Source organism: Penicillium manginii, assembly GCF_028828005.1.
Source record: "Penicillium manginii strain IBT 31320 chromosome Unknown utg000004l:1.0-7231830.0:1.0-7236170.0, whole genome shotgun sequence".
Lineage (NCBI taxonomy): Eukaryota > Fungi > Ascomycota > Eurotiomycetes > Eurotiales > Aspergillaceae > Penicillium > Penicillium manginii.
In genome coordinates this window covers 922,914-947,928 of record NW_026643105.1, presented here as the reverse complement: position 1 = coordinate 947,928, position 25,015 = coordinate 922,914, and the positions used below count along the sequence as shown (strand labels likewise).

General features: G+C 48.7%; 13 protein-coding genes across 13 annotated transcripts; 7 read left to right on the top strand and 6 right to left on the bottom strand.

Moving 5' to 3' along the window:
* Positions 1-867: 867 nt before the first annotated feature.
* N7533_004069 (putative MFS transporter) lies at positions 868-2,730 on the bottom strand (the record flags this gene model as incomplete). Its single annotated transcript, XM_057100719.1, has 7 exons — positions 868-1,421; positions 1,475-1,522; positions 1,589-1,642; positions 1,700-2,056; positions 2,117-2,239; positions 2,317-2,477; positions 2,558-2,730. Coding segments are annotated over 7 exons (1,470 nt in total), but the record flags the coding sequence as incomplete, so codon positions are not given.
* Positions 2,731-4,691: 1,961 nt separating this feature from the next.
* On the top strand, positions 4,692-6,065 carry N7533_004068 (Rieske [2Fe-2S] domain protein; the record flags this gene model as incomplete). Its single annotated transcript, XM_057100718.1, has 1 exon — positions 4,692-6,065. One exon carries the CDS (start codon positions 4,692-4,694, stop codon positions 6,063-6,065), a length of 1,374 nt encoding a protein of 457 aa, XP_056960348.1.
* Positions 6,066-6,284: 219 nt separating this feature from the next.
* On the bottom strand, positions 6,285-6,912 carry N7533_004067 (uncharacterized protein; the record flags this gene model as incomplete). The annotated part of the gene is made up of 3 exons (XM_057100717.1): positions 6,285-6,391; positions 6,442-6,546; positions 6,624-6,912. 3 exons carry the CDS (start codon positions 6,910-6,912, stop codon positions 6,285-6,287), a joined length of 501 nt encoding a protein of 166 aa, XP_056960347.1.
* A 1,967-nt stretch (positions 6,913-8,879) lies between these two features.
* Positions 8,880-10,241, top strand: N7533_004066 (fatty acid desaturase; the record flags this gene model as incomplete). Its single annotated transcript, XM_057100716.1, has 3 exons — positions 8,880-8,967; positions 9,017-9,879; positions 9,933-10,241. The coding sequence occupies 3 exons, from the start codon at positions 8,880-8,882 to the stop codon at positions 10,239-10,241; spliced, it is 1,260 nt and encodes a 419-aa protein (XP_056960346.1).
* Positions 10,242-11,172: 931 nt separating this feature from the next.
* N7533_004065 (uncharacterized protein) lies at positions 11,173-12,489 on the top strand (the record flags this gene model as incomplete). Its single annotated transcript, XM_057100715.1, has 1 exon — positions 11,173-12,489. One exon carries the CDS (start codon positions 11,173-11,175, stop codon positions 12,487-12,489), a length of 1,317 nt encoding a protein of 438 aa, XP_056960345.1.
* A 550-nt stretch (positions 12,490-13,039) lies between these two features.
* On the top strand, positions 13,040-14,513 carry N7533_004064 (glycoside hydrolase family 32 protein; the record flags this gene model as incomplete). Its single annotated transcript, XM_057100714.1, has 2 exons — positions 13,040-13,231; positions 13,296-14,513. The coding sequence occupies 2 exons, from the start codon at positions 13,040-13,042 to the stop codon at positions 14,511-14,513; spliced, it is 1,410 nt and encodes a 469-aa protein (XP_056960344.1).
* Positions 14,514-14,943: 430 nt separating this feature from the next.
* On the top strand, positions 14,944-15,639 carry N7533_004063 (uncharacterized protein; the record flags this gene model as incomplete). The annotated part of the gene is made up of 1 exon (XM_057100713.1): positions 14,944-15,639. The coding sequence occupies one exon, from the start codon at positions 14,944-14,946 to the stop codon at positions 15,637-15,639; it is 696 nt and encodes a 231-aa protein (XP_056960343.1).
* A 257-nt stretch (positions 15,640-15,896) lies between these two features.
* Positions 15,897-17,052, bottom strand: N7533_004062 (uncharacterized protein; the record flags this gene model as incomplete). Its single annotated transcript, XM_057100712.1, has 3 exons — positions 15,897-16,250; positions 16,403-16,577; positions 16,637-17,052. 3 exons carry the CDS (start codon positions 17,050-17,052, stop codon positions 15,897-15,899), a joined length of 945 nt encoding a protein of 314 aa, XP_056960342.1.
* A 674-nt stretch (positions 17,053-17,726) lies between these two features.
* N7533_004061 (succinate--CoA ligase (GDP-forming) subunit alpha) lies at positions 17,727-19,092 on the bottom strand (the record flags this gene model as incomplete). The annotated part of the gene is made up of 7 exons (XM_057100711.1): positions 17,727-18,227; positions 18,291-18,373; positions 18,433-18,458; positions 18,524-18,586; positions 18,647-18,773; positions 18,835-18,863; positions 18,938-19,092. 7 exons carry the CDS (start codon positions 19,090-19,092, stop codon positions 17,727-17,729), a joined length of 984 nt encoding a protein of 327 aa, XP_056960341.1.
* Positions 19,093-19,423: 331 nt separating this feature from the next.
* On the top strand, positions 19,424-21,220 carry N7533_004060 (Elongator subunit ELP3; the record flags this gene model as incomplete). Its single annotated transcript, XM_057100710.1, has 3 exons — positions 19,424-19,733; positions 19,795-20,615; positions 20,648-21,220. The coding sequence occupies 3 exons, from the start codon at positions 19,424-19,426 to the stop codon at positions 21,218-21,220; spliced, it is 1,704 nt and encodes a 567-aa protein (XP_056960340.1).
* A 597-nt stretch (positions 21,221-21,817) lies between these two features.
* On the bottom strand, positions 21,818-22,355 carry N7533_004059 (uncharacterized protein; the record flags this gene model as incomplete). Its single annotated transcript, XM_057100709.1, has 4 exons — positions 21,818-21,895; positions 21,981-22,073; positions 22,185-22,242; positions 22,318-22,355. The coding sequence occupies 4 exons, from the start codon at positions 22,353-22,355 to the stop codon at positions 21,818-21,820; spliced, it is 267 nt and encodes an 88-aa protein (XP_056960339.1).
* A 359-nt stretch (positions 22,356-22,714) lies between these two features.
* Positions 22,715-23,707, bottom strand: N7533_004058 (1-(5-phosphoribosyl)-5- ((5-phosphoribosylamino)methylideneamino)imidazole-4-carboxamide isomerase HIS6; the record flags this gene model as incomplete). Its single annotated transcript, XM_057100708.1, is given in 4 exon segments — positions 22,715-22,814; positions 22,829-22,997; positions 23,066-23,252; positions 23,408-23,707. The coding sequence occupies 4 exon segments, from the start codon at positions 23,705-23,707 to the stop codon at positions 22,715-22,717; spliced, it is 756 nt and encodes a 251-aa protein (XP_056960338.1).
* Positions 23,708-23,899: 192 nt separating this feature from the next.
* N7533_004057 (uncharacterized protein) lies at positions 23,900-24,883 on the top strand (the record flags this gene model as incomplete). The annotated part of the gene is made up of 2 exons (XM_057100707.1): positions 23,900-24,250; positions 24,308-24,883. The coding sequence occupies 2 exons, from the start codon at positions 23,900-23,902 to the stop codon at positions 24,881-24,883; spliced, it is 927 nt and encodes a 308-aa protein (XP_056960337.1).
* Positions 24,884-25,015: the final 132 nt, after the last annotated feature.

The following is a 25,015-nucleotide window of genomic DNA, read 5'->3' as shown; positions in this document are numbered from 1 at the left end:
GGTAGATGCTGTGATTTCGTCTGTAGATGGCGGCGGAAAACATGTCCGAGTAGGCAAATTGAGAGGCGAGAAACGATAAACGAGGAAGAAGTCGTATCAATTCATGGTGTCGTGTTCAGCGTTCAAACGTGGGCCTCGACATGAGGAGCTGAGATGGGAGGGGCGAGTAGTTTATTTGCTGTGGCGGTTGTTAGTGACGTAATTGAAATGTAGACAGCCGGAAATGTCCCCCGACATGCTGAGCGGGATAACTCACGATCTCGCGCGCATCTTTCTGCGCTTGCGCTTGAGACGACGAACGCGCTTCTTTCTCCACTTAGCTCTCATCTTCGTAGATCTAGAGGAATGAGGTTAGCAAAGAATGTCCATATCGAACGAGGATCCTGTTTCCGAGGAATGATCCAAGAATTGGAGCTTAGGGTGGCGACTCACTTCTGCGAGGATGAGGAGAGATAGTGGAAGGAAAGATGAAAGTGCAGCGGCCTGCGCATTTGAAGTGGGCGGCGGATTCGCTAAGCGAGTGGCACTAACCGCTTTGGGCAGCCATGATGTATGGGGGCACGTGACGGAATGGCATCGAAACTAGGGTTCGCCGACAGCCACAGTAATAAAAGGATTCGATTTAAAAGAAATAAACGAGTGAAAAAAAATCAAAATTGTGGATTCATCTCAATTGATAATATTATATATGTGCGTATTTTTCTGCGATTAGATAGCTGAAGCTCTATCCCGAGCCCTAGTATGTTCATAGCTTGCATCAATTAAGCTCTGCATTAAGTCATCGACAACCTCTGTCCCCAAATCGGGAAGCTCATTCCCTTGGAACCATTCCCATTGGTACAAAGCTCCTTCCATCCGACCTTTGCTTTAATAGGTGTACCGATAGTTCGGTGCCAAATCACCCATCAGCTCTTCCTCCGACTCCGAAGTGGCATTTGGGTCCATGCTCGCTGCAATGGCATCCTTCTTGCGGTTCTCAAACACAAGTGCCACATAGTATATAGAGCAGGCAATGATTGCCAAGCCGCAGAATGCCACACAGACACTGTAGCCGGTTGTAAAAGTCCCCTTGTCTGTGTCAAATGCAAATGTCGAGATAATACCGCCAATGTTGCCAAATCCCACCTGCCAAGCTGTACCGACACTTCGACGGTGATGGCCACCCAGGTTCATAGCAAACCAGCAAACGATAACCGGCATCGCACTATAGGCACCGCAAGTCACCAAGAACAGAGCACCGTACTCCACATGAAACTTGTCGTGAATTCCTAGGAGCATGGCGAACCCGGTAATTGCGATTGCAATTGGAATCAGCGCAAACACAAAACGGTGGCGCAAGCGATCAGAGAAGAAGGCGACAACCATAGAGAAGCCAAACGCAGCGGCCCATGGCGGAATCGAATAGAGCTGGGTTTTGACGGCTAGAGAGAAAATGTCAGTAGGGTATCAGAGGAATGGGCAGGGTTCTGCATACGATCATAGCCAAAAGACTGGATAATAGTTGGGGCAAAGTAAGCATAGCCTAGGACAAGTTAGAACAATTATACATTATACAGCTGGGCACCTTGAGCGGACACGGGCAACTAACCGTATGCCGGAACGATGAGGCCGAAATACATGAAGCCACCGATGATAACTTTCCCTGTAAAAGTGTCAGCGTCTGCACAAATGGCTTTTAAGACTCCGATGATCGACTTACAGTCCTTGAAGACCTCTAACACTTGTCGTGCTCCTATCTTTGTTTGATGGGCAGACTTTCCAACATCCCTCGCCAGCTTTGCGCGCACAAAGGCACGCTCCTCGTCAGTCAACCACTTGACTTCCTCTGGGAAATCAGATATAAAGAAGAAAAGGATTATCGCAACGACGGATGTAATCAGACCCTCGAGAATGAAGACCCAGCGCCAGCCCATATATCCACGGACTCCGCTCATCTGAGAGATACCATAGGCGAGCAGACCACCGAAAGCGCCTGCCAGGGTTGTGGAACTGAAGAAGAAACTGAAACGCTTTTGAGCTTCGGTTCGGGTATACCACATTCCTAGCAAGTAGAAGCCTATAAGGTCGATTAGCCTTCGCGCCTTTGCCCCTTATTTGGCGCATCTTGCAAACTTACAACCAGGAAACATGCCAGCTTCAAACAGGCCCAGGAAAAATCGAGTGGTCATTAATCCACCCCAGTTCGAGACGAATCCCTGGCAAATCATGACCACGCCAAACATGAACATACAAAATGTCACTAAAAAGAATCGAGTCAGCTCGCTATTCCCCGAGGGTCCCATTTCCAGTTCGGGAAAACAAATCGATAAGACATACGCCAGACATGAGGGCTGAACTTCTTGAGCAAGATGTTCGACGGGATTTCGCAAATAATATAAGGCACGAAAAAAATCGTCAACGCGATGTTGTACTTGTTGCCAGTCGCAATGTCCAATTCAGTCTTCAGTCCCAGAATTGCCGCGTTACTAATGTTCACTCTATTCAAAGCCGCCGAAAAAGGGTTAGTATCCGATATGAATGGTAAACCTTATTCCACCAATGCGCGCGATTAACCTACCGATCAAGAAAGGCGAGCAAATAAAGGATACACAGGCACGGCAAAACATGCCAATCGATCTTGGCCATGAGCTTGCGCTCGGTGGTGTGGACGAGAGGAGGCAGGTCATGGTCGGGGTTATAGTTCTCTTGGCTTAGAGCCGGACTGTGGTCATCGCTCTCTGCTTTGACGTCTACTAAAAAGAAACCAGAGCTGTCAGTAAATCCCCGCAAAGCCAATAAATTGAGATCCGTGCGCATGAAGAATGCGCGCGTGGGGAAATGCGATTGCCAGCTTACCTGGAAATCCCATGATTGGTTGCGACCGCCCTTATATGTGCGTAGGAATTGTAGCCTTGCTATGAAGGGGGAAAACGTTTGCGAAGGGAGGGGAGGCGCGCAAAAGGTAGGAAAGGAAAAGCAGAAGAATAACTCGGTCTTTCGGATCTTCGGGTGCTGATCACTGCAGAATGCAGGGATGCGATGCGCAGTGCAAAAACCAATGTATCGCGAAGTTTAGGCAGCACCAGCACACACGAACAAAGAGAGAGAAGAGGGGTATGAGAGAAAAAAGAGGAGAAAGAGCAGAGCCAAGAGAATATGGGGAAAACTCGAGGCCTTTTGACTCACGACTCTCTCGAGCCGCGGAAGTTCTCCATTGCGACTCTACAATAGCCGACCCACTCGGGGAATCCGCTTGGGGCCCGATCTCGGCCTCTAGTGCGAACAGATCTCTCAGCTTGTCCTGGCTGACAGTTTTAATGGCCACCGCTTCGTTGCATTAGTGATCACATCAGATGTATAATGGACCCTGTCCAACTCATCTACATCTGCATGTTGACTCGAAGCTTACCTTATTCGATGCCGAGTTCCGGCCCTAAGCCGCTTTGATGATCGTCACGGGCTCTGTTTCTTCCCCGCAAATGGGCTCCGCCAAGCCTAAAAAATAGGGGGGAAGTTGTCCGGTCCTCCGGCTGCAATTACTAACTCATGCTCCAGTAGTTATTTGTTTGGTCCACGCATAACTAATCAACCCCGCATAAAACATTTGAAAGGGCAAAGACTGCATAAGATAACTACCCTGTGCAACAACACATTGTCATCAGAATGCTTTAATTTGCCCGACTAATCTCTACGGAGCTTATTATCTGACGATCCTTGTCGCCTAATGCGTGTAGAGCCAACCTTGGTTCCTCTTTAGATCCACTGATATGGGACCTACCACATGTGCCGTTCCCTCACACACAGTATGCTTTTGGACAGCGCATGCGACTGGTAGTTCTGATATTGACCTAATTTTTCGATAGTGGAGCTTTCAGCTCGTTTAATTGATCGCAGATCCGCCATGACGACCCATGCTCTGTCGTGCTATGAAATGCAACGGTAAAAGGATCATTAGAATTATTACATCGCTGTTACCACTCCTTCCTACATAGACTCAACTCAAATTCTGAGTGTATGAACTGTCCTATCGACAGTTAGATTAGTGGCGGCCTGCTTACTACAATTGCTTCTTTGGGATAGTATACTACTATACTTTAGGACAGTGAAGCTTATCTGCCCAAATGCATGGCTGACGAACGTTTCATTCGCCTTCTATAATTTATTAACTTGGATGATTAACCCGCGTGTGGCTTGAGGAGGCTGCTTATTATTCTTCAGACATCCCGCGGCCAACTTCTTTTTCAAACAGCACCAAAAAGACGACATCACGCATGTGACTCCAAAGATTGATTGTTTAATTATAGAATTGATAAGTCTACGCAATACCTAGCATATTCTGATAGCCTATCCCACCATTTATAAATTCTTATGCGTAAGTATTAGACTCCAAATTATCTCCAGCTACTAACGAGCCATCCTATAGCCCCTCTAGGTATCTTATCTTGAGATGGTAGAAAAAGCGACCAGGGAAGTTTTTTACATTATCAACTCTTCTGGTATTTAATGTAGAGACACTTGGAAATTATTGTGTATTTCCTCGTATTTCCCTTACAATATACTTATTCCTAGTACTCCGTATTTTCTCTGTTGTTGTCCCACACTTGCCACCGGTGGAGAAATCACGTGACTTATCGAGATTTTGAAGGCCAACATCACCGGTGAATTTCTTTAGCCACATCCACTCGGCATCCACAAGAAGCCTTGTAATCACGATGCTGGTCAACTGTGGTCCGTTATCGGACTTTACACAAGCGCGATATGTGATCCATCTTTCCTCAGGGAAGCGACTCGTGCTCTTTCGCCTTCCGGCCATCGACCCGGCTTGTTCCAAACCCAACGAAGCCGAAGGATGGTCCTACTTCTCCATGGAGGCCGAGTGCCCCCATGCGGGCGGACCGATGGCTGACTCTAGTGTGGATATCGAGGACTCGGCATATGTTGTTTCTTGCCCATGGCACGCCTACGACTTCAATGTGGAGACGGGTGAATCGAGCGTTGGCATTAAGGCTTGTACTTTTCCCGTTGATGTTCGGGATGGTTCCGTCACGGTAGATTTCCCAGTCGAATATGGCGAGACCATCGGTCTTGGAAGAATCGAACCCGTGAGCGAGAAAGTCAAGTTGAAGAACCCACTCCCACCAACCAAACAGAGCAAGTCAGAGAAACCTGATAAGCAAGAGACGCATGTCTTTGTTCCCGAAGACGCAGGCCCGGCTCATTACCTGGATGAAAAGGCGACATTCTGCGACTGGGCAGTTCATATTTTGAACACTGCTAATCCTGAACACAAGATTGAACTGACGACACATCTGTTCACGATCTTCACCGGCCGAGAGGCGGGCGGTAATCCGATGGAACTCGGTCGAGGGAAACTCCTGGCGCCTGATCAACCTCCGCGTGAAAAGATGGTCGAGGTCGAGCCTGGTGCCATGCCTCGTACAGGAAAGGGCGGGACATTGAAGAGCCGAATCGCCATGCTACACGCCTTAGCCAATATCGAACTATGGGCCATCGACCTGGCAATCGATATCTGCGTCCGCTTCGCAACATTTCATACTGAAGGATCCTCGCAAGAATTACCGCGGGCCTTCTTCCACGATTGGCTTAAAGTAGCAAGCGATGAAGCGAAACATTTCTCACTGCTTCGCACCCGAATCGAAGAATTGGGTTCTTATTTCGGTGCCCTCCCAGTCCACCACGGTCTATGGCGATCTGCGCTCGAGACTGCGCATGATCTTCGTTCTCGAATCAGTATCATCGCCTTGGTCCATGAGGCCCGTGGTCTGGACGTGAATCCTATGACTATTCAGAAGTTCCGCGTCGCCGGCGATAGCGAGAGCGTGCAGTCACTGGAGATCATTCACAACGACGAAATCACACACGTTACCACCGGCCACCGATGGCTGACTTGGATTTGTGCCCAGGAAGGTACCGATCCCGTCCAGGTGTTCCGTGCCAATGTCCAGAAGCACTTCCGTGGTGCCATTCGCGGTCCTTTTAACGAGGAGGCTCGTTTGCAGGCAGGCATGGACCGCCGATATTATGAAGACAAACCGACGACTAGTTCTGGAGTCGCCGCTAATTAATGATTATTCATTTGATGATGATGTATGAAAAGCAATGAATTCTAGGTCGAGCGCACACAAGACCACGGCAAAATAGCTTTATTCTTTGTATATTGTTTTGCAATTGAACTATGTCAGGGCATTAAGTAAATAAAGACGGGGATTAAGTCTAGGTCTCAGGTCATGATTTTACAAACATTGGGTCATAAATGCGCCCCTGAGGCGTTCCGGGTTTAGCGTTTAGTATTCAGGCTTGAGGTCCACCTTGTCGCAGCTGCTGGGAAGATCGCCCTCGAATCTCTTGTGAAGGTAAAACAGCTGAGGAGCGTCGTGGACCCAATCACAAACTAAAAAATATTAGTAGAAAAAACCTAGAGAGCGACGAATCTTCACTCACCCAACCAGCCACCAAATCCGTCCTCTCGAGTCCAGATAAAGTTGCCATTCTTGATAGAGAAGCCCTTGCTGCTGGTACCAGCGTTGATCTCAACCGACTCCCAGTCTACACAAATATATATGAGTAAGAGGTCCAAATGAGAAAGGAATATGAGTATATGTATTTTCGATTCGATCACTTACTGGAATAACTGTTATCGCCACTGGCGATGATGCCCCAAGAGAAGGTATTTCCAAGGTCAACCTGAGCTTCGGTGCCGTTGAGAGAAATGTGGGCAGAATTGGCAGTCCCGTCAGAGAAAACAGCATCGCTTAGACCAGCACCGGTGTGGTAAGAGTAAAGGTAGAGATCATTGTGCGCGTCATTCTCCGCACCGCTGGTCTTCAAGGTGAACTGCTTGGGGGCTCTGCTGGCGACTGGGCCTGCCGACACGGTCGCGGCGAGAAGAGCGATGGATGCGAGGAACTTCATTTCAACAAGAATGTTTATTATTTCAAGGTTGATAAGGTTGGATGGGTGACGAGTGTACGTATATTGAGGGTAGAAGAAGAATAATTATGGCAGATCGTAAGGGTGGGGGAATTGAGTGTTTATTTATGTTTGTTGGCCCAAGTGGGTTCTATCGAAATCCTCTCACCTCACACCATGCAATACGGAAACACGCAGATTCAAGGCACGTCACGGTCGCATATGCCTGATTTCAGGGCCCCCAATGGCTCCGATTGATGTGGATTCGAGGTAGAGTTGAACCGTGTAAACAAATGCAATGTGAGACGGAATATCACCTTGGCGGCCCAATATTCGCGGCTTGTTCCAAGGTTCACGACACAATCGACATCCCGATTTCATTCAAGAGCTTTTTTTCTTTGCTTCCGGCTCGTCTAAGGCAATGAGGTTCGCAAAGTTCGCAGAGGGGCCATTCATTCGCCACTCAGGAGATTGAATCGATGCAGATCCCCCCCGCATCGGGTTTGGACGGGGCGCCCTGCTGCGGCAGTTCGGGAGTGGAGATGGAAGACTGCGACATGATTTTCACCTGAATGCCTTATTGATTTATTGTGAGGTTTCTCAATTATCTTATGGAAGCCCTATTTGAACTCTGTATGTTTGAACAAGTGAAAATACAGTCAATTATAGGGCATATAACTCAAAGTAATCAGCAAGAGATGGCAAATGAATCGGTTCTACGTAGACCAAATAGATGAATACGTTTGAACTTGAAGACACATCTTAAAGTTCAAATGGACCACTTATAAAGAAAATGGGGGTTGGATTGACATTCAAGCCTAGGCTATCGATGTATGGTTGAGCCTTGGAAGCCAAGGTTGTTATGGGACAACTTGAAGAAAAGAATCAAGTCATCAAGTTGAACCTTCTCACTGGTAGGTTAGAACTTGAACTTGAAACAGCACGCCTTCAAAGGTTCATGTTGTTCAATGGTACTTTATCATTTCCAACCCTCCAAGATTCAAGTTGAATCACAGTTATATAATAAGGTCCCTGGTTCAAGTTACGAACTTGAACTACTAGTATCAGTAGCTAGTACCTGGGTATACTAGTATATTCAATCCTTGAAGTTCACTGCAACTTGAATGAGGTCAAGTTCAAGCCCCTTGGAGTCGAACTTGAACGACTCGGATTTTGAAATGTACGACATCAGGAAATTGCCTTATGTTTGATAATCTAGTGCCAGCACCTGGGCAGCTGGAAACGGGACAAGAGATATTGATCGACGACTGTCCACGGGTCTTGGAGGCTAGTCGCTTGGCTGCCATCAGGGCGAGGGCCCCGGGTATTTTTAGCTCCGCTTTCACAGGATTTGCCGGGGTATCCGGAACTACAAGCTATCGAACATCTTTTCTAGTTTATAACCAGGGTGATCAGTGATTTGTTATTATTGTTAAATACCTCCGAAAGCTATCCTCAATTCTATGTACTCCGTACTTCGTAGGTAATCAAGAACGAAGTGGCAAAGATCTTGTTTGTTTACGTGGGGCTAAGGGACAGGGGCACCCCTGAATGTACTGCAAACAACCCAAACTCACCATGAACCACCCCCCCAAGAATTAAATCGGAATGAAATTAGCCTAATTAGTCTGTATTGGGAAGAAGCCATGATTCCATTGAATCTATATATGAAACCTGAGTATTCTAGATTAAATCTAAGCTGTTTATTCTATTTTGGTGGCTGAGATCGTACCACAGGCAAACGTCAACTTTGGACCCACTCTGACCTCTCGAAAACTTTTCCCCCCTGACGACGCGTTGGCGAATGGAGTATACTGGACAGCACAGCCCAGCTTGGTCTTGTCTTTAGTTTTTGCATTGACCGAAGAGATCCGACAGCTACCATCGTCACTTGTGGCAGATTTTATGGTATCAGTTGTTTCGGAGTTCTCGTGATCGACGTGACCGACGCAGGTCAATAGTCACCCAATATGGATCCCCAAACCTACGTGGATCCCCAGCTCACCACCGCGGATCGACTCGTGATTGATGCAGTCATCACCGACCCAGCAGCAAAGGGTATGCCACCAGCCCTTGCAAAATGCGAGCACACACTGACTGACCTTAGGTGAGACTGAGCCAAGATCAGCGGATCAGAAGCTTAGCCAGGAGGAGATCATTGAAAAACTGGAAGGCATGAACGATGCCTCTCACCCTGCCTTTGATCCTACAGTTTTCCAGCTCTGGGATACACCAGACCTGGCTAAGCTGCCTGCGCCCATCCAGCGCTACATTTTGCAACCATATGTCAATTGGGCCCAAGGGGTCGTAAGATACCGAACGGATGTGGTGATGTTGACGCATCTGATCCTTTACTTTACGACTCTTGTTCCAAGTGCAATTTACCTGTTCTATCATTTTTCCTGGATTCATGGTATCCTGCATTGGGCCATGCAGCTGCTGTGCTGTGGAGCCTTCACCCTGATGAAACATCAACACATCCACCAGAATGGGGTGCTTTCATCAAAATTCTGGTTGTTCGACACCCTCTTTCCGTACGTGTTAGATCCCATGCTGGGACATACGTGGAATTCCTACTACTACCACCACATCAAGCACCACCATGTGGAGGGTAACGGTGCGAATGATCTGAGCACTACCATGTTTTACGATCGCGATAGTGGCTTCGATTTCGCCTGCTACGTCGGTCGCTTCTTCTTCTTTGTCTGGCTGGAGCTCCCGCTTTACTTCTGGCGTAAAGGACAAGTCAAGTTTGCTTCCAAAGCTGCATTCTGGGAACTTGGCAATTATGTCATGATCTATATGCTCTACAATTATGTCAACGCACGCGCAACTCTCTTCGTGCTGATTCTCCCGCTTACCGTGATGCGCTGCGGCTTGATGGTTGGAAACTGGGGTCAGCATGCCTTTGTGGATCAGGCGGATCCCGACTCGGACTACCTCTCAAGTATCACCCTGATTGACGTTCCGGTATGTATCCAAATCGGTTCCTCTCTGCCTGTATGTCACTAACAATTGTTCAGAGTAACCGCTTTTCGTTCAACGATGGCTATCACACTTCGCATCACCTGAACCCTCGCCGGCATTGGAGAGACCACCCGGTCTCATTTGTTAAGCAGGTTGACCAGTACGCCAAGGAACGCGCGCTGGTATTCCGTAACGTTGACTACATCTTTATCACCGTGAATCTGATTCGCAAGAACTATCTTCACCTGGCAAAGTGTCTTATTCCCATTGGCGATCAGGTCAACATGACTCTCGAAGAAAGGGCAGAGATGTTGCGCAGTCGCACTCGTCGATTCACGCGCCCCGAGGAGAAGAAATCCCGTTGATAGAAAGCCCACGTTCCGCTATCCCAGGTCTTCTAAACCTTTTGCCCAAAGATTAATTCATATCCAAGATAAATGAAATATAGATACAATTTGTTCTTTGTCTGGATTCGTATATTCATCGGGTACAATGAGAACCAGCACCTGATTTTGAAGACAGCGTAGCGAGTATCGATTCGGGTTGTTTCTGGAACGGCTCATTCCCCACAGTTATCTCCGTTGGGAGCGATGATCAAACTTAGCTACAACGGTGGGATTCTTGCACCCGGGGCGATAAAATAAGCGCTTTGGCTTGTCGTCAGGGTTGAAATTCGGGTCGATTTACCCCGAAATTTACATTCATCCCGCATTGACTGACGATCTCGCGGAACACTCCGACATCTTACTCGTGAGGCCGTGCAGATACCCTCGAGTCCCTTGGCAACCCTTGCTACTATGTTTTCCATTATCGCAGTCACATCTACACAAGAAATGTATGTCGGCGACATTCGATCAATCCCCGCAGATGGAAATCCTTCTGGGAATCATTCCATGATGGTTTGAAACTGGATTGGCACTCCACGTGCCAGTTTAGATCGCTGAAAAGCTCTCGGAGGCTCAAGCCAAAAATATCCTGGCACCAGAGCCCAGAGACCAAGTTGATTGGATGTTCTCCACCCGATCCTGATCCTGCCTTATCCACTCAATGCGGGGAAAAGATGTAACTTCATCTCTTCTATTTCTTTTTTCGTGCCGGACATGCGGTCATATTAAGAACCTCTCTCTATGGGGATGATATAGGACCCAGGGGCTCAAAGCGTGGGTTTAGAGACATAAAACAACCCTTGACACTTCGCAATAAAAACCAACTACCCCGCTCTTTGTTCTTTGCTTTTAGGTCCCATAAACAATCAGTCACCTTTTGCAAAGCTGCAACCGAAAATCCACCCCGATCATGCGATTATTTCTCTCTCTAGTTCTGGCCCCATTGGCCGCGAGCTACGTCGTTCATAGAGGAGATACCTGCACCATCTTTCCAGAGTCACTCAAAAATGGTGGCGATGCTGTCGACGATGTGCCCTCAGTTTACGAAGCCTTCGAGCGATGCGGTCACAACGGCAAAGTCATTTTTGCCAAGGACCATGTGTTTAACATCAACTCCGTGATGAATACAACAAATCTGGAAAACTGCGAGATTTTACTGAGAGGAGAGCTACGCTGGTCCACCGACATTCCTTACTGGCTTAACAACTCATATCCCCTGGTATTACAAGACCAGCATACCGCGTGGCTGCTTGGAGGCGAGAACGTCACCTTTCGAGGCGAGGAAGGCGGGTGGTATAACGGCAATGGTCAAGCCTGGTATACCCAGAACGAAAACCAGAGTAACCAACCGGGTCGCCCTATTAGTATGACAATTATCGATTCGAAGAATGTGCTTATCGATGGTCTGTCCATCGTTCAACCTCAATTCTGGGCAACGTTCGTGGTGCAGAGCAAAAATGTCTCTATCACAAACTTCTATGTGAATGCTACGAGTAATGATCAGTGGGGCACTGTCAATACTGACGGATACGACTCCTGGAATAGCGAGGATCTGCTCATTGAAAACGCCGTGATTCAAAATCAAGATGATTGCATCGCAGTCAAAGGAAATACCACGAATCTGCTCGTTCGCAACGTGACTTGCCATGGGAATTATGGCATGGCCATCGGGTCTGTTGGCCAATATCCAACCATGCCTGACTATGTTGAAAATGTGACATTCGAGGATATTCACTGCTACAATTGCATGGAAGCCGCCTTGATCAAGACCTGGCAGGGTGTTGCCGATGATGACAGCTCCAATGGTGATGCCGGCGGTGGTGGTAGTGGCTATGTCAAGAACATAACCTTCCGTGACTTTGAAGTCGTCAATACAGCCCTGCCTATCCAGATTTCCCAGTGCATCTACAGCGAAAGTGGGAATAACTGCAACACCTCTAAGATGGCGATTTCAGACATCACTTTTTCCAATATCAAGGGCACATCGAGGTATAATATCGCTAGCTCCATATACTGCTCTGATGTCCACCCTTGCCCCGGAATCAAGTTTGATAACGTGGAGATCGACTCGGTAAATAGTACCATGGGATTGCCACTGACTGGAACCACATTGCAAGACGAGGTCTTCCAGTGTACCAACATAATCGACCAGGATGACTCCGGAATCCCCTGCAACCATGCTGCGCCAAGCAATTACGGCCAATCCGTTGACACGAACGTGAAATAGTGCAAGCTCCGAATCCGACGAAAATCTGCGAATGCCACAAGTGCGCCCGAAAATAAAGAGCCCCGGGGAATGTGTCCGAGACTGAGCTGAACCGAAGAATCGCCGCAAGCTCCGAGAATCTCTCTGAGTTACTGCGATCTCGACACCGAGCTGTCGCATGTTTGGGGCATTTAGATAGCGTTGTGGGACTGAGTTTATGTTTCTCCGAAGATACTTCGGCCTGGTGAACGTGCGGACATTCCCCGTGGGGAATGAGAATGAGGGGAAGGGTATAAATATGACTATCTTCTTCTAAGAATCAATTATTAAATCAATGATTTCTTCAGTCTTACGACATCCTTGCGTTTACCATGATCGTTTCCTTGAAAGCATTGGGACTTTGCCTTCTTGCCAGCCCCACATGGGCTACGAGCTATAAAGAGCCCTACCGTCCCCAGTTTCACTTCTCCCCGCCAAAAACTGGATTAATGACCCCGTCGGATTACTACATCATAATGGGACATACCACCTCTACTATCAGTACAATCCTGGGGGAATTGAATGGGGTAATATGTCGTGGGGTCATGCAACGAGTGATGACTTGACGCATTGGGAAGAGCAGCCCATTGCTCTTCTCGCCCGAGGTTTCCCCGAGAATGTGACGGAGATGTTTTTCACTGGCAGTGCTGTTGCCGACGTAAACAATACCAGTGGATTTGGGGTTGATGGCAAAACTCCCTTGGTTGCCGTGTATACTTCCTCCGTAGGTCTACCCATGCCTTCGTTTACCTGAATCAAGATGTACTAACTGGCACTGTCTGAACAAGTACCAAGTTACGCAGACCTTACCTAGTGGCAAGGAAGTGAAAGCCAATCAGCAATCACAGTCAATTGCTTATAGTATCGATGACGGTATGACATGGACCACTTACGATGAAGCCAATCCAGTCATTCAAAACCCACCGACCCCATATCAAAATCAATACGAGAACTTCCGTGACCCTTTCATATTCTGGCACGAACAGACGAACAAGTGGATCCTCGTTACAGCATTATCTGAAATCCACAAACTTGTTCTTTGGACGTCGGACAACTTGAAAGACTGGAAAGTATTGAGTGAGTTTGGCCCCTTTAACGGCGTCGGCGGGGTGTGGGAATGTCCCAATCTCTTCCCCTTTGATCTCGACAATGACGAATCGAAAACAAAATGGGTCATGATCGTGGGTCTCAATCCAGGAGGACCACCAGGCACTGTCGGTTCCGGAACACAATACTTTATTGGAAGCTTTGACGGAACGAAGTTTACTCCCGATGATGAGAGTGTGTATCCCGGAAACAAAACTTCGAATTGGATGGATTGGGGGCCCGACTATTATGCTACTACCAGCTTTAATGGGCTTCCCAGTACCGATCATACTGTCATTGGATGGATGAATAATTGGCAGTATGGTACGAAAATCCCAGCATACCCCTGGCATGGCGCAATGACGGCTCCCCGACACCTGTCTTTGAAGACGATCAACGAAAAACCGACCTTGATTCAGCAACCGAATGAAGCATGGAAATCCATTGAAAGTCAAGGCAAACATTCATCCACGTGGAAGACTTTTAACCAAGGAAGCAAAGACCTTGGCCCCGTGGGCAAAACTCTGGATGTTGAACTGGAGTTCTCTGCTTCGGACGCGTCGAAATTTGGAATCATTGTCCAAGCGACTTCTGACTGGAAAGAACAAACTGCAATCGGTTATGATTTCAAGGGAAAGCAAATATTCGTTGACCGAACCAAGTCTGGCGATGTCTCTTTCGATGAAACATTTGCCAGTGTATACCACGCACCTTTGATTCCAAATTCAGATGGGACGGTGCGCCTTCGGATATTGGTTGATTGGTCAAGTATTGAGGTGTTTGGAGGCGATGGAGAAGCTACCTTGACTGCTCAAATTTTCCCAAGCAAAAATGCAACCTTTGCACAGCTATTCTCGGATGGCGGAGATACCAGGAATGTCCAACTTGGAGTCCGGAGGGTTTCCTCGACTTGGAAATAGGAAGGCAGCTTAGAGCAGTCTGCTATCAGGTTATGCATAAGCATTTTTTTTACAGAAACAAAATCCATCTTAGGGTTATCTATTCTCTGCATCTGAGTGGTGCCGAGCATACTAATAGTATGCCGAGCTAGAATATTCTAGAAGAAGCAAGGGGAGTGTGCAAGTACCTGGACTCGGAGGATCAATATCTCATAATACGAGATACTTTGCAAAACAATAGGTACGAAACTAAAACCTTGACAATAAAATAGTGGGAAAGAGCAGCTATAAATCCCTAGTTTTCCAAGATATGTGGTTCTGTTGATTTGTGAGCATTCAAGAGTGACTCATGGTCCCACCACTACAAAAACTGCGGAGGACTCGACTTGCTTCACTCCACACCCCACACTCCCATACAGAGCCAAGTTAATCACACGTCTGCTCGTTCGAAATGGCGATCCCACTCGATTTGAGCCTGCCCACAGCTCTCATTCTGGTCGATAATCAAGCTGCCTTTTCCGACCCCGCGACCCAGTCTTTTTGGGGCAACGGACGATCCAACCCGCTCTATGAGACCAACATCCAGGCCCTCATCTCCGCCTTCCGCACCGCACGAGAGGCATCTCCAACCCTCCTGGAGGTGATCCATGTGTTCCATTCTTCCACTACCTCAGGATCGCCTCTTCATCCCTCTCATCCGGGCCAAGGTATACGCCCGCTGGACTTCGCGACCCCGCCCTCAGATGGCTCGGAGCCTGTCTTCTGGAAGTCTGTCAACTCTTCCTTTATCGGTACGGGGCTTGAAGCCCACCTGCGCGAGAAGGGATTCCGCCAAGTCATCTTTGCAGGCCTGACGACTGATCACTGTGTCTCGACAACTGTCCGTATGGCGGCTAACTTGGGCGTTGTGGATCGCTACCTTGAAGAAGGCCCCGTGAAGCTAGGATCCGACGGAAGACATCTTAAGGAAGTTAGTGTTGACAGAGGACGCATTATTCTCGTGTCTGATGCCACTGCGACGTATGGAAAGGGTGAATTCGATGCTGAGACCGTACACAAGGTTTCTGTTGCCAGCCTCGATGGCGAGTTTGCGGACGTTATTGGAACCGAGGAGGCTGTGAAGGCCCTGCGAAGTGTCAGGAGTTGAAAGAGGTATATTTGTTTTTAATGAGAGCGAAATAGCATAAAATACATGCTTATCATGATGAAGGTGCGCCAATCGAATAGAAGAAAACTGAATGAGGTTTACATCAAAAATATTTTCCCTTTTAACCTCAAGTTGAGCAACCAAACCTGCTAGATAACTTGAATTAAAATAGGAAACGTAAAAATACTACCTGCTAGGTACTCAACGGCTGAGGCTACTATTACCTAGGTAGCTAGTCGCTCTTCAATTTGTTATTCTTATTCTGCCCCCTTTGCTCGGAAGTAGCTCTTCCCCTTCTTGAGAAGTGACAGTGTTTTCTGCGTCACAATGCCCGAGACCTTTGACATTACACTTAAATCAACCTCTCTTTTTTCACCACTTTCTTCATCGCGATATTTATCACTCTCGACGATTGTAGGCAGCGCTGGTAGGATCATTCTAGTGGATTGCCGAGTTCGTGGCCAAGCCCATTCTAAAAGGGTATTCATCGCCTCAATGTATGACGGGGTATCGAGTTCTTGGGCCTTGCTGAATTGTACTCTGAGTTTGCCGTCGAAATAGCCATACAACACACGAGCCCGCGCTCGGGGTTCAGATGAAATTACAAGTGTCTGTCTCCATTAGTACCAAGCAATTGAAAACTCCCAGGGAAAATAGCAAGACACTATACCGGAAATGTATGATGGAACGGAAGATGGGAATTCCACTTTCGAAGTGACAGTATCTCTTTTTGTGATTTCATGGCTCCTATCATCCAACTAACAAGCACAATGAGCTCGGAAACAGATGGCCAATTCACATCTGTTGTATTATGAGATGCCATCCAGACACTCCGGTGACACTGGCGAGTACTCGCGACTTGCAATCCTTGAAAGACATCAAAGCCATGACGACTATTCCGACTAGATTTAAACTGACCCTTCGAGTGGGATCCTTGTCTAAACCGACCAGCACATTAGTCTCGGTTTTCACCTAGATTCTCTCCGATAATACTCACGAAATGGGCTTCCACTCTTCACGAAACTGATAGACATCAGCTAGATCCTCGGCGTAACTCTTGAACGCGAAAGCAGCATCCATCTGAAGCCCACTGTTGCGATTAATTCCGAGATTCCTTAGGCGCCGACAACTGGTGAATTCGTCTTCTCCTATATTGTCGGGATTTCTTCCAGTGTTGGAAATCTTGCAGGTGAAATCGAGACGGGGCTTGAAAAACGATGAACCGTTATTTATAGCCCCAGATTCGATATCAAACTCATTGAACTCTATGCCGGTCAATTTGCGAATCTCGGGTGTTGCGATCGCATTGGGTCCAAGGTCGTTAAGTCCCTCAAGGATTTTGTTAAGGCATGCTTCTGCATTTTGAAAGTGGGCCATCCACAAAGGTCGTATTTTGCGTCTTTTACTACCCATTTCGACTGGCAAATCGCGTTGATGTAAATTTTGCTTGGTAAGACGTGCAAAGGGCGATCAATAAAGGCGGAATCACAGATGGGATATAAAAGGTGCTAGAGTTTTTTTTTTTTTGAAAGGGAACAGATGTCTACAATAGTATGATTTGATCATAATGAACTTTTTGGAACATGTCTCGAAATGGTCAAGTTCGAACAATAAACCACTGGAACCATGTGTTTGGCCCGATACCCCAGATTGGCGCCGCGTCTCAAATAGGAACGACCCCAGATTCAGAGACCATGGGATGACCTCATCAAACATACTAGCGCAGCAATTAAAGAAACTAGTGCCATAGCATGGGTGTCTTATCTCCGTACTAGCAGCACCAGGAGCACTTTATAACTACTACTAGTACTAGTAGAGCATGATAAATGATCCTATCGAAGGACGGGTTTCATAGTTTACAGTTAGGCACAATGTTCAAAAGTAAAAGTTACACGAAACTAATTACTTCAAGGGTCTCTAACACAAAGGAGAAAAGAATACAGGAGCGGGTTAGATGAAATGAACCGCTGAACCCCATCCTATAGATGGCGGCAGATATATCTCAGAAAAGTCCAAGCCTTCACTTTTCATGAAATGAACTAGGAACCAACCAAGGAACATTAAAGCTTCACACATTCTTCAACTGTTTAAACAAGGTCGCGCTTGACGAACTCAGCAAGCAGAGACTTGCCGAGAGCGGCGGGGGAGCGCTCGACAATAACACCGGCGTCCTGGAGGGCGGCGATCTTGGAGTCGGCACCACCCTTACCACCGGAGACGATGGCACCGGCGTGACCCATACGGCGGCCGGGGGGAGCGGAGATACCGGCAATGAAGGAAACGGCGGGCTTGTTGTGGATGTTGTTGGCCTTGAAGAACTCGGCAGCGTCCTCCTCGGCGGAACCACCGATCTCACCAATCATGATGATACCGTCGGTCTCGGGGTCCTCGAGGAAGATCTTCAGGCAGTCGATGAAGTTGGTGCCGGAGAAGGGGTCACCACCGATACCGACGACAAGGGACTGACCAAGGCCGGCCTGGGTGGTCTGGTTGACGGCCTCGTAGGTCAGGGTACCGGAACGGGAGACGATACCGACGCGACCGCGCTTGTGGATGAAACCGGGCATGATACCGATCTTGCATTGGCCCTAAAATGACGAAAGATATGAGCATAGAGCTTCGGCATCGGCGTCGGGACATGTTGCACTTACGGGAGCAATGATACCGGGGCAGTTCGGGCCGACCAGGCGGGTCTTGTTCTGGGTCTTGAGCATGTCGGTAATGCGGACCATGTCTAGGGAATATTAATCAGTCGCGTCGCTCGTGCGTAGCTAGCTATCGGAGACTGCGTACCGTGCTGGGGGATACCCTCAGTAATGCTGTGTCGCGAAAGAAAAATTAGCTTCGGGTACTCTATCGGGAGCTAAAAGAATAGGCCACGTACCAAACAACAAGGGGCATCTCAGCAGCGATGGCCTCCTCGATACCGGCAGCAGCCAGAGGGGGACTGTATGCCATTAGTATTCACTGTATTCCTCCTCAGACACAACAGGCGATGGGTTCATACGGGACGAAGATGGCAGAAGCGGTGGCACCGGTCTGCTTCACGGCATCCTCAACGGTAGCGAAGACGGGGCGGTCGAGGTGAGTGCTGCCGGCCTTCTTGGGGTTGGTACCACCAATGACATTGGTACCTGGACTTGTGTGAGCTGTGGTGTTCTTGCGATGGCGAAAGGAGAGAAGAGGGAAAAGTACCGTAGGCAATAGCCTGCTCGGCGTGGAAGCTATTCAGGAAGTACAGGTCAGCAATCGGCGCATCCAGTCGGGATATAGACTCAGAGAATCAGATTCAACTCACGTTCCCTGCTTTCCGGTGAAGCCCTGGAAGAGAACCCGGGTGTCCTTGTTGATGCGCAGGTTGTTCACGGTGCTGGCGTAGGCAGAGGTGGTCTGAGTACGCTGCTGGCCGACATTTCGGAGGGCCGAGAAGGTGTTGCGACGGAATGCCTGCATGATTGCAACAAAAGGAATTAACGAGTAGAGAGGAGAGGGAGGGAGAAAAAGAGGTGGTGACTCGGGAAGGAGAAGTGAAGCAAGGAATCGAATCGGGATGCGCGCCCGGGAGTTTTCGTTCGGGAAGAGAAACCTTTACTTAAGCGGACCCGACTTGACTTCGGCAGCCTCGGCCACTCATCTTTTTTTTCTATCTAATCGTATCGATCTGCCCCCACCACGACATACCTTTAGGATCGAGGGTCACAGTTACTACAAGCTATATCTGTTACGATCGATTGCTCTTTCTGTTACCTGTTATCGCCTTCTCACCTTCTCCCCCCGTGACACCATGGCCACCATGACAATGACCATGCCGGTGGCACCCACCAAGAAGACTGCCAGGAAGAATGCGAAGAGTGTCCCTGAGAACGAGCGCTATATGCGAGCATGCTCTGACATCGCGAATGCCCTCATTCAAGACTACGAATCATCCAGGGACTCGTCGCAGCCAAAGAAGGATATCAACCTCAACAAGCTGCGGGGCACCTTTGCGAAAAAGCATCATTTGAGCACACAGCCGCCATTGACAGCCATCATTGCCGCTGTACCGGAACACTACAAAAAGTACATCTTGCCAAAGTTGATCGCGAAACCCATCCGTACGTTGGATCCAAAAATTTCCAATAATGCGGGGGATCTAAAAACTAACACTCCACGCAGGAACTTCTTCGGGTATCGCCGTTGTCGCCGTCATGTGCAAGCCTCATCGTTGTCCTCATATCGCATACACCGGAAATATCTGTGTTTACTGCCCTGGTGGCCCCGATTCCGACTTCGAGTACTCGACACAGTCATACACTGGATACGAGCCAACCTCCATGCGTGCGATTCGCGCGCGCTACGATCCCTTCGAGCAGGCCCGAGGACGTGTGGATCAGATCAAGTCGCTTGGTCACAGCGTGGATAAGGTTGAATACATTATCATGGGTGGAACTTTCATGTCCTTGCCGGAGGACTATCGGGATACCTTCATTTCGCAACTTCACAATGCGCTTAGTGGATACCAGACAGACAACGTGGATGAGGCCGTGCTGGCTGGCGAGATGAGTAACGTGAAGTGTGTTGGTATCACCATCGAAACACGACCTGATTACTGCCTGGACACACATCTGAGCAGCATGCTGCGGTACGGATGTACCCGTCTGGAGATTGGTGTGCAGAGTCTGTACGAGGATGTTGCGCGGGATACTAATCGCGGACACACTGTTGCCGCAGTAGCAGAGACATTCAAGCTTGCAAAGGACGCTGGCTTCAAGGTTGTCAGCCACATGATGCCCGACTTGCCCAACGTCGGAATGGAGCGTGATCTGTTCCAATTCCAGGAATACTTCGAGAACCCAGATTTTCGCACAGACGGTTTGAAGATCTACCCCACGCTTGTCATCCGTGGCACAGGTCTATATGAATTGTGGCGTACCGGCCGCTACAAGAACTACACTCCCAACGCGTTGGTTGACCTAGTGGCTCGCATTCTGGCCCTGGTTCCCCTTGGACCCGTATCTACCGTGTCCAGCGTGATATTCCCATGCCGCTGGTTACCTCCGGTGTCGAAAACGGTAACTTGCGCGAGCTGGCTCTGGCCCGCATGAAAGATTTCGGAACGACCTGTCGTGACGTTCGCACCCGTGAAGTCGGTATTAACGAGGTAAAGAATAAGATTCGCCCCTCACAAGTCGAGCTCATCCGTCGCGACTACACCGCCAACGGTGGCTGGGAGACTTTCTTAGCCTACGAGGACCCCAAGCAAGATATTCTCATCGGCTTGCTTCGCCTGCGCAAGTGCAGTGATACTCACACATTCCGCCCTGAATTCACTGGCCAACCGACTAGTATCGTTCGTGAGCTCCACGTCTACGGATCCGCTGTCCCGCTCCACGGCCGTGATACCAACAAGTTCCAACACCGCGGATTCGGAACCTTGCTTATGGAAGAGGCCGAGCGGATTGCACGAGAGGAGCACGGAAGCACCAAGATCAGTGTTATCTCTGGTGTTGGAGTCCGGAGCTACTACGCTCGTCTTGGATACTTCCTTGACGGACCTTACATGTCCAAGATGTTGGATCCCTGGGAGGATGAAGAGTCATAGAGAAAAAAAAGTTTTTTTTTGTTTGGTGGTATTCTGGGTAAATTTTGATGACGATTCTGCATGAACAGGCGTTGGGGGTTACATTTTCAAAACAAAAGTGGCTATAGTCAATAACGAACAATGATGAAATGTCTATACTTGATTGATATCAGCTTGCGGTGAAATAGCTAAAGAGGGACAACAAGAAACTAGCGACAAATCTGAGCGATCTATGTACACATCGCGGAAGAGTGTCACTTTTCCAAACCCTCGTGATAGATAAGGAATCAGCGAGACCTGCCCAGCTGGTGTCTATCCATCACATGGGAGCGATCATCTTCCTTCCACTCCTTGCCGACGGACTCCGATGTTAGATCCTGGTGGTGCGAACCGGCCTAGAAGCAAGATAAGCCCGGCCAGGTCCATCGTTACACCCGCAGATCCTCCGTTTCAGAACTCTTTCTTCCCCCCGCCCTCTCGGACCAAGGAAACCATATCCACCCAAAGAAAGACCGAAAAAAAAAATATATGAAAACCCAATGATTGTAGTAGATCAACAGAAGAAACCGTCAGAGACACCGAATGAGATATTGCAAGGGGGGTATTTGATTTTGGAATTTATTGGAGCGATATGGCGCCGCCCCTGCTGACTCGCAAGTGAAGGTAGGCCTGGAAGCCGCAGAAGATAAAAAATCCCTGTAGATAAGAAATGAACGTATTAGCTATGCCTTAACCCCTCAAATTCTGATGCAATATCGGTTGCAGATGGTGGATGACGTACAGCGTAGATAATTACGGCAGTGTAAATCGAAGCAGCGACAGCGACTCCATCTTCGGGCTCTCCTTCGGAACCTGTGTAGGCGTGGTTGTTGCTCTAAATAGCACAGTTAGCGTGTCAATTCGGTATATTTGTAGTGTGGACGATGCGACGATGCGCAAGCTAGCTTGGGGATGGACGGGTTGGAGGTGATCGGAAGAGACATACGGCGAATAGCGAGCCGAGGACTGAGAGGATGACGATGGCAAATAGGGAGATAACGACGCTGTTGGAGAAGAAATAAGATCAGAAACTATCCGTCACGGAAGGCCGGGGTCCTGTTCGAGATGGAGAGGCGTACCAAGACCAGGCGTTCAAGGCGGATACGACGGGCTTCATCTTGGCGGTTGTGGGAGTTGATGTGACGGGTGAAAGAGGATATCAAGCTGTACTGAGTTATGTGTTCGCAAGCGCCCGATTGGCGGGGAACAGGGCGTCAAAGGAGGACGAGGATGGGGAAATGATCGAGATGATGGCAGGAGTGAAGACGGAGGTTGGCGGGCGGAGACCAGCTAAGCCGCTTTCGGCCCGCAGGCATCGCCGACTGCCTGGACTCTGGTCAAGCTCCACCAGATGACTATGATGATTACACAACGTCTACGGCGGGAATTAATGGGTAGAATCTCATATAGATATTGTTATCGTTCATTCATTGATTCTTTGCATCTATCTCTATACATTTTGAGGGCTTTAGCACTTTAATGGGTCTTGTTCCACTCAATACACTCTTCGAAGGTGACTCCAGAACCACCGAAGATATCCAAAGCACTGCCAATGGTCAAGTCCACCTTGCCATTGCTGCTGACATGTACCTTCTCAAGATCCTGCAAGCTGCGCGCGCCCCCGCGTATGTGACGGGAATGGTGCACCACTCTGCCAACTTCGACACCAACTCTTCATCGACACCTTGTTGAAGCCCCTCTACATCGGCAGCATGGATCAGAAATTCGGAGCAGTAGGGTTCCAAAAAGGAGATAGATTCTAGACAACATTAGATATGTGTTAGAAAGGAAAGGAAAAGTACACCACAGCGGCTGATCACCCCATACCTTGATTGATCTCCATCTCCGTAATGGTCTGCCAACGGTCCATCGCCACAAACCAAGTGTTATCCTTTCTGCGACAGCTCAGATCCAAGACCAGCTTGGACTTGTCTCCTCCCAGAGCCGCAAGTACCAACTCGAGCCGCTCGAGGGAGAATTTGCCCGACGGGAAGAGGAATGAAGTGATGATCACCTATTTTCCCGCATTCCATTAGCGTCATCGTTGAGAATCATGACGAAAAGCCAGTAGACAAGGAATTACGTCAAATGAGAGAAGCGCAATAGGCGTCTCCTCCACCAACAATGCAATTCCCTGGAGGAATGCGCGACAATGTGGGGGTTACTCACCTTCTCAGCGCCCTGGTCAATCCAATACTGTGCATTCTTGTCTGTGATGCCCCCAGCCAATTGTAAACCATTAGGCCATGCACGCACTGCCTCTTGAGCCGCCTCTTCATTGCCTGGACCCAGCTTCACCACATGTCCTCCGCGCAAGTCATGCTTCTGGTAAAGACCCGAGTAGTGGCCCGCGGGGAGCTTCGACACGTAGTTGGTTTTCAGGTCTTCGGCGACATTGCTGAGAGTTCCGCCAACAATCTGCTTGACTTGACCAGAGTGAAGGTCAATGCATGGTCTGAATTTGGTCATTCTGCTTGTGTAATCGCAATTGCGAGGATTGAATAACTTCGCCAAAGTTCCCAACCTCAAGGTCGACCCTCACTGGCCGAGGGGCTTATCTGTCTTATCACACGTGACCCGGGTGGCCCAGAAAAAGTTCGCGGACCATCGCGTATTGACACTCGCCTTTTATTCAATTAAAATACACGAATCACTTTCACCATGATTGTTAAACGCAAGAGAGACACTTCCGTTGTGTCAAGGCCGAAAAAGACCGAGGCCCCAAGCCCCCCGCCAGCAGACAACGCTCAGGATATCTTCCGCAAATACTTCGAGGCGCAATTCGAACCTATAGAGGCGGCTCCGGCGCAGCCTGCGGAAGAGTCCGAGTCGGAAGAGGATGACGAAGATTACAACGAGGAGGATGACGATGAGAATATGGGCTCTGAAGATGGGTGGGATGGAGTCTCTGAAGAAGACGAGGACGAGCACAGAGTTGAGGTCGTTGAGCACAAGGACGCCAACGAGAATGAAGATGAGTTGATGCAAAAGCAATTGCGCAAGGCCTTCTTGGTACGCAAACTCTTCTAAAACATTCCCAAGAAAGATCATTTGACTAACACCTGCTAGAATGGAACACCCACCTCAGACATCCTCGCAAAGTTGACATCAAAACCGAAGACGAAAGAAGATAAGGAAGATGAGGCCGGGGAGGCCGATAACTTCAAGCACGATCTTGCACTTCAACGACTCCTCAAAGAATCACACCTCCTTGACTCCGCGGATGACCTGGCGCCGACAGGCAAGAACCGACTGAAGGCTCTGGACTTGCGCATGCAAGAACTCGGAGCGAAGTCCTCGCTCTATAAGCAGAAAATGCCTGATGCTCACCGACGAGGTATCAATGCGAAGGCAGCATCAAAGGATGAAAAGCGACGTCGTGAAGCTAAGGAAAACGGCATTATCCTCGAGCGGCCCTCGAAGGTCTCAAAATCCAGCAATAATGGACGGAGAGAGCGCGGTGTCGGAGGTGCTTCTATTGGAAAATTCTCCGGTGGTACATTGAACCTGAGCAAGCAGGATCTGTTCTCTATGAAGAGCAAACCAAGCCGCTCTTCAAGGGGTGGCAGAGGTGGCCGCGGTGGTCGCGGTCGCGGCGGGGGCCGTGGTGGTAGAGGTGGTAGGGGTGGCGGAGGCAACTTCTGAGAATAATTTCTCACGCTTATAAGAGCGTATCTTCATTCATCTATGAAACACCCTCACTGCATCAAAAGCACCGACGAGCGAAAATCCGCCCATTGCGAGTCATAAATAACGAATACATGCTATCCAATACCC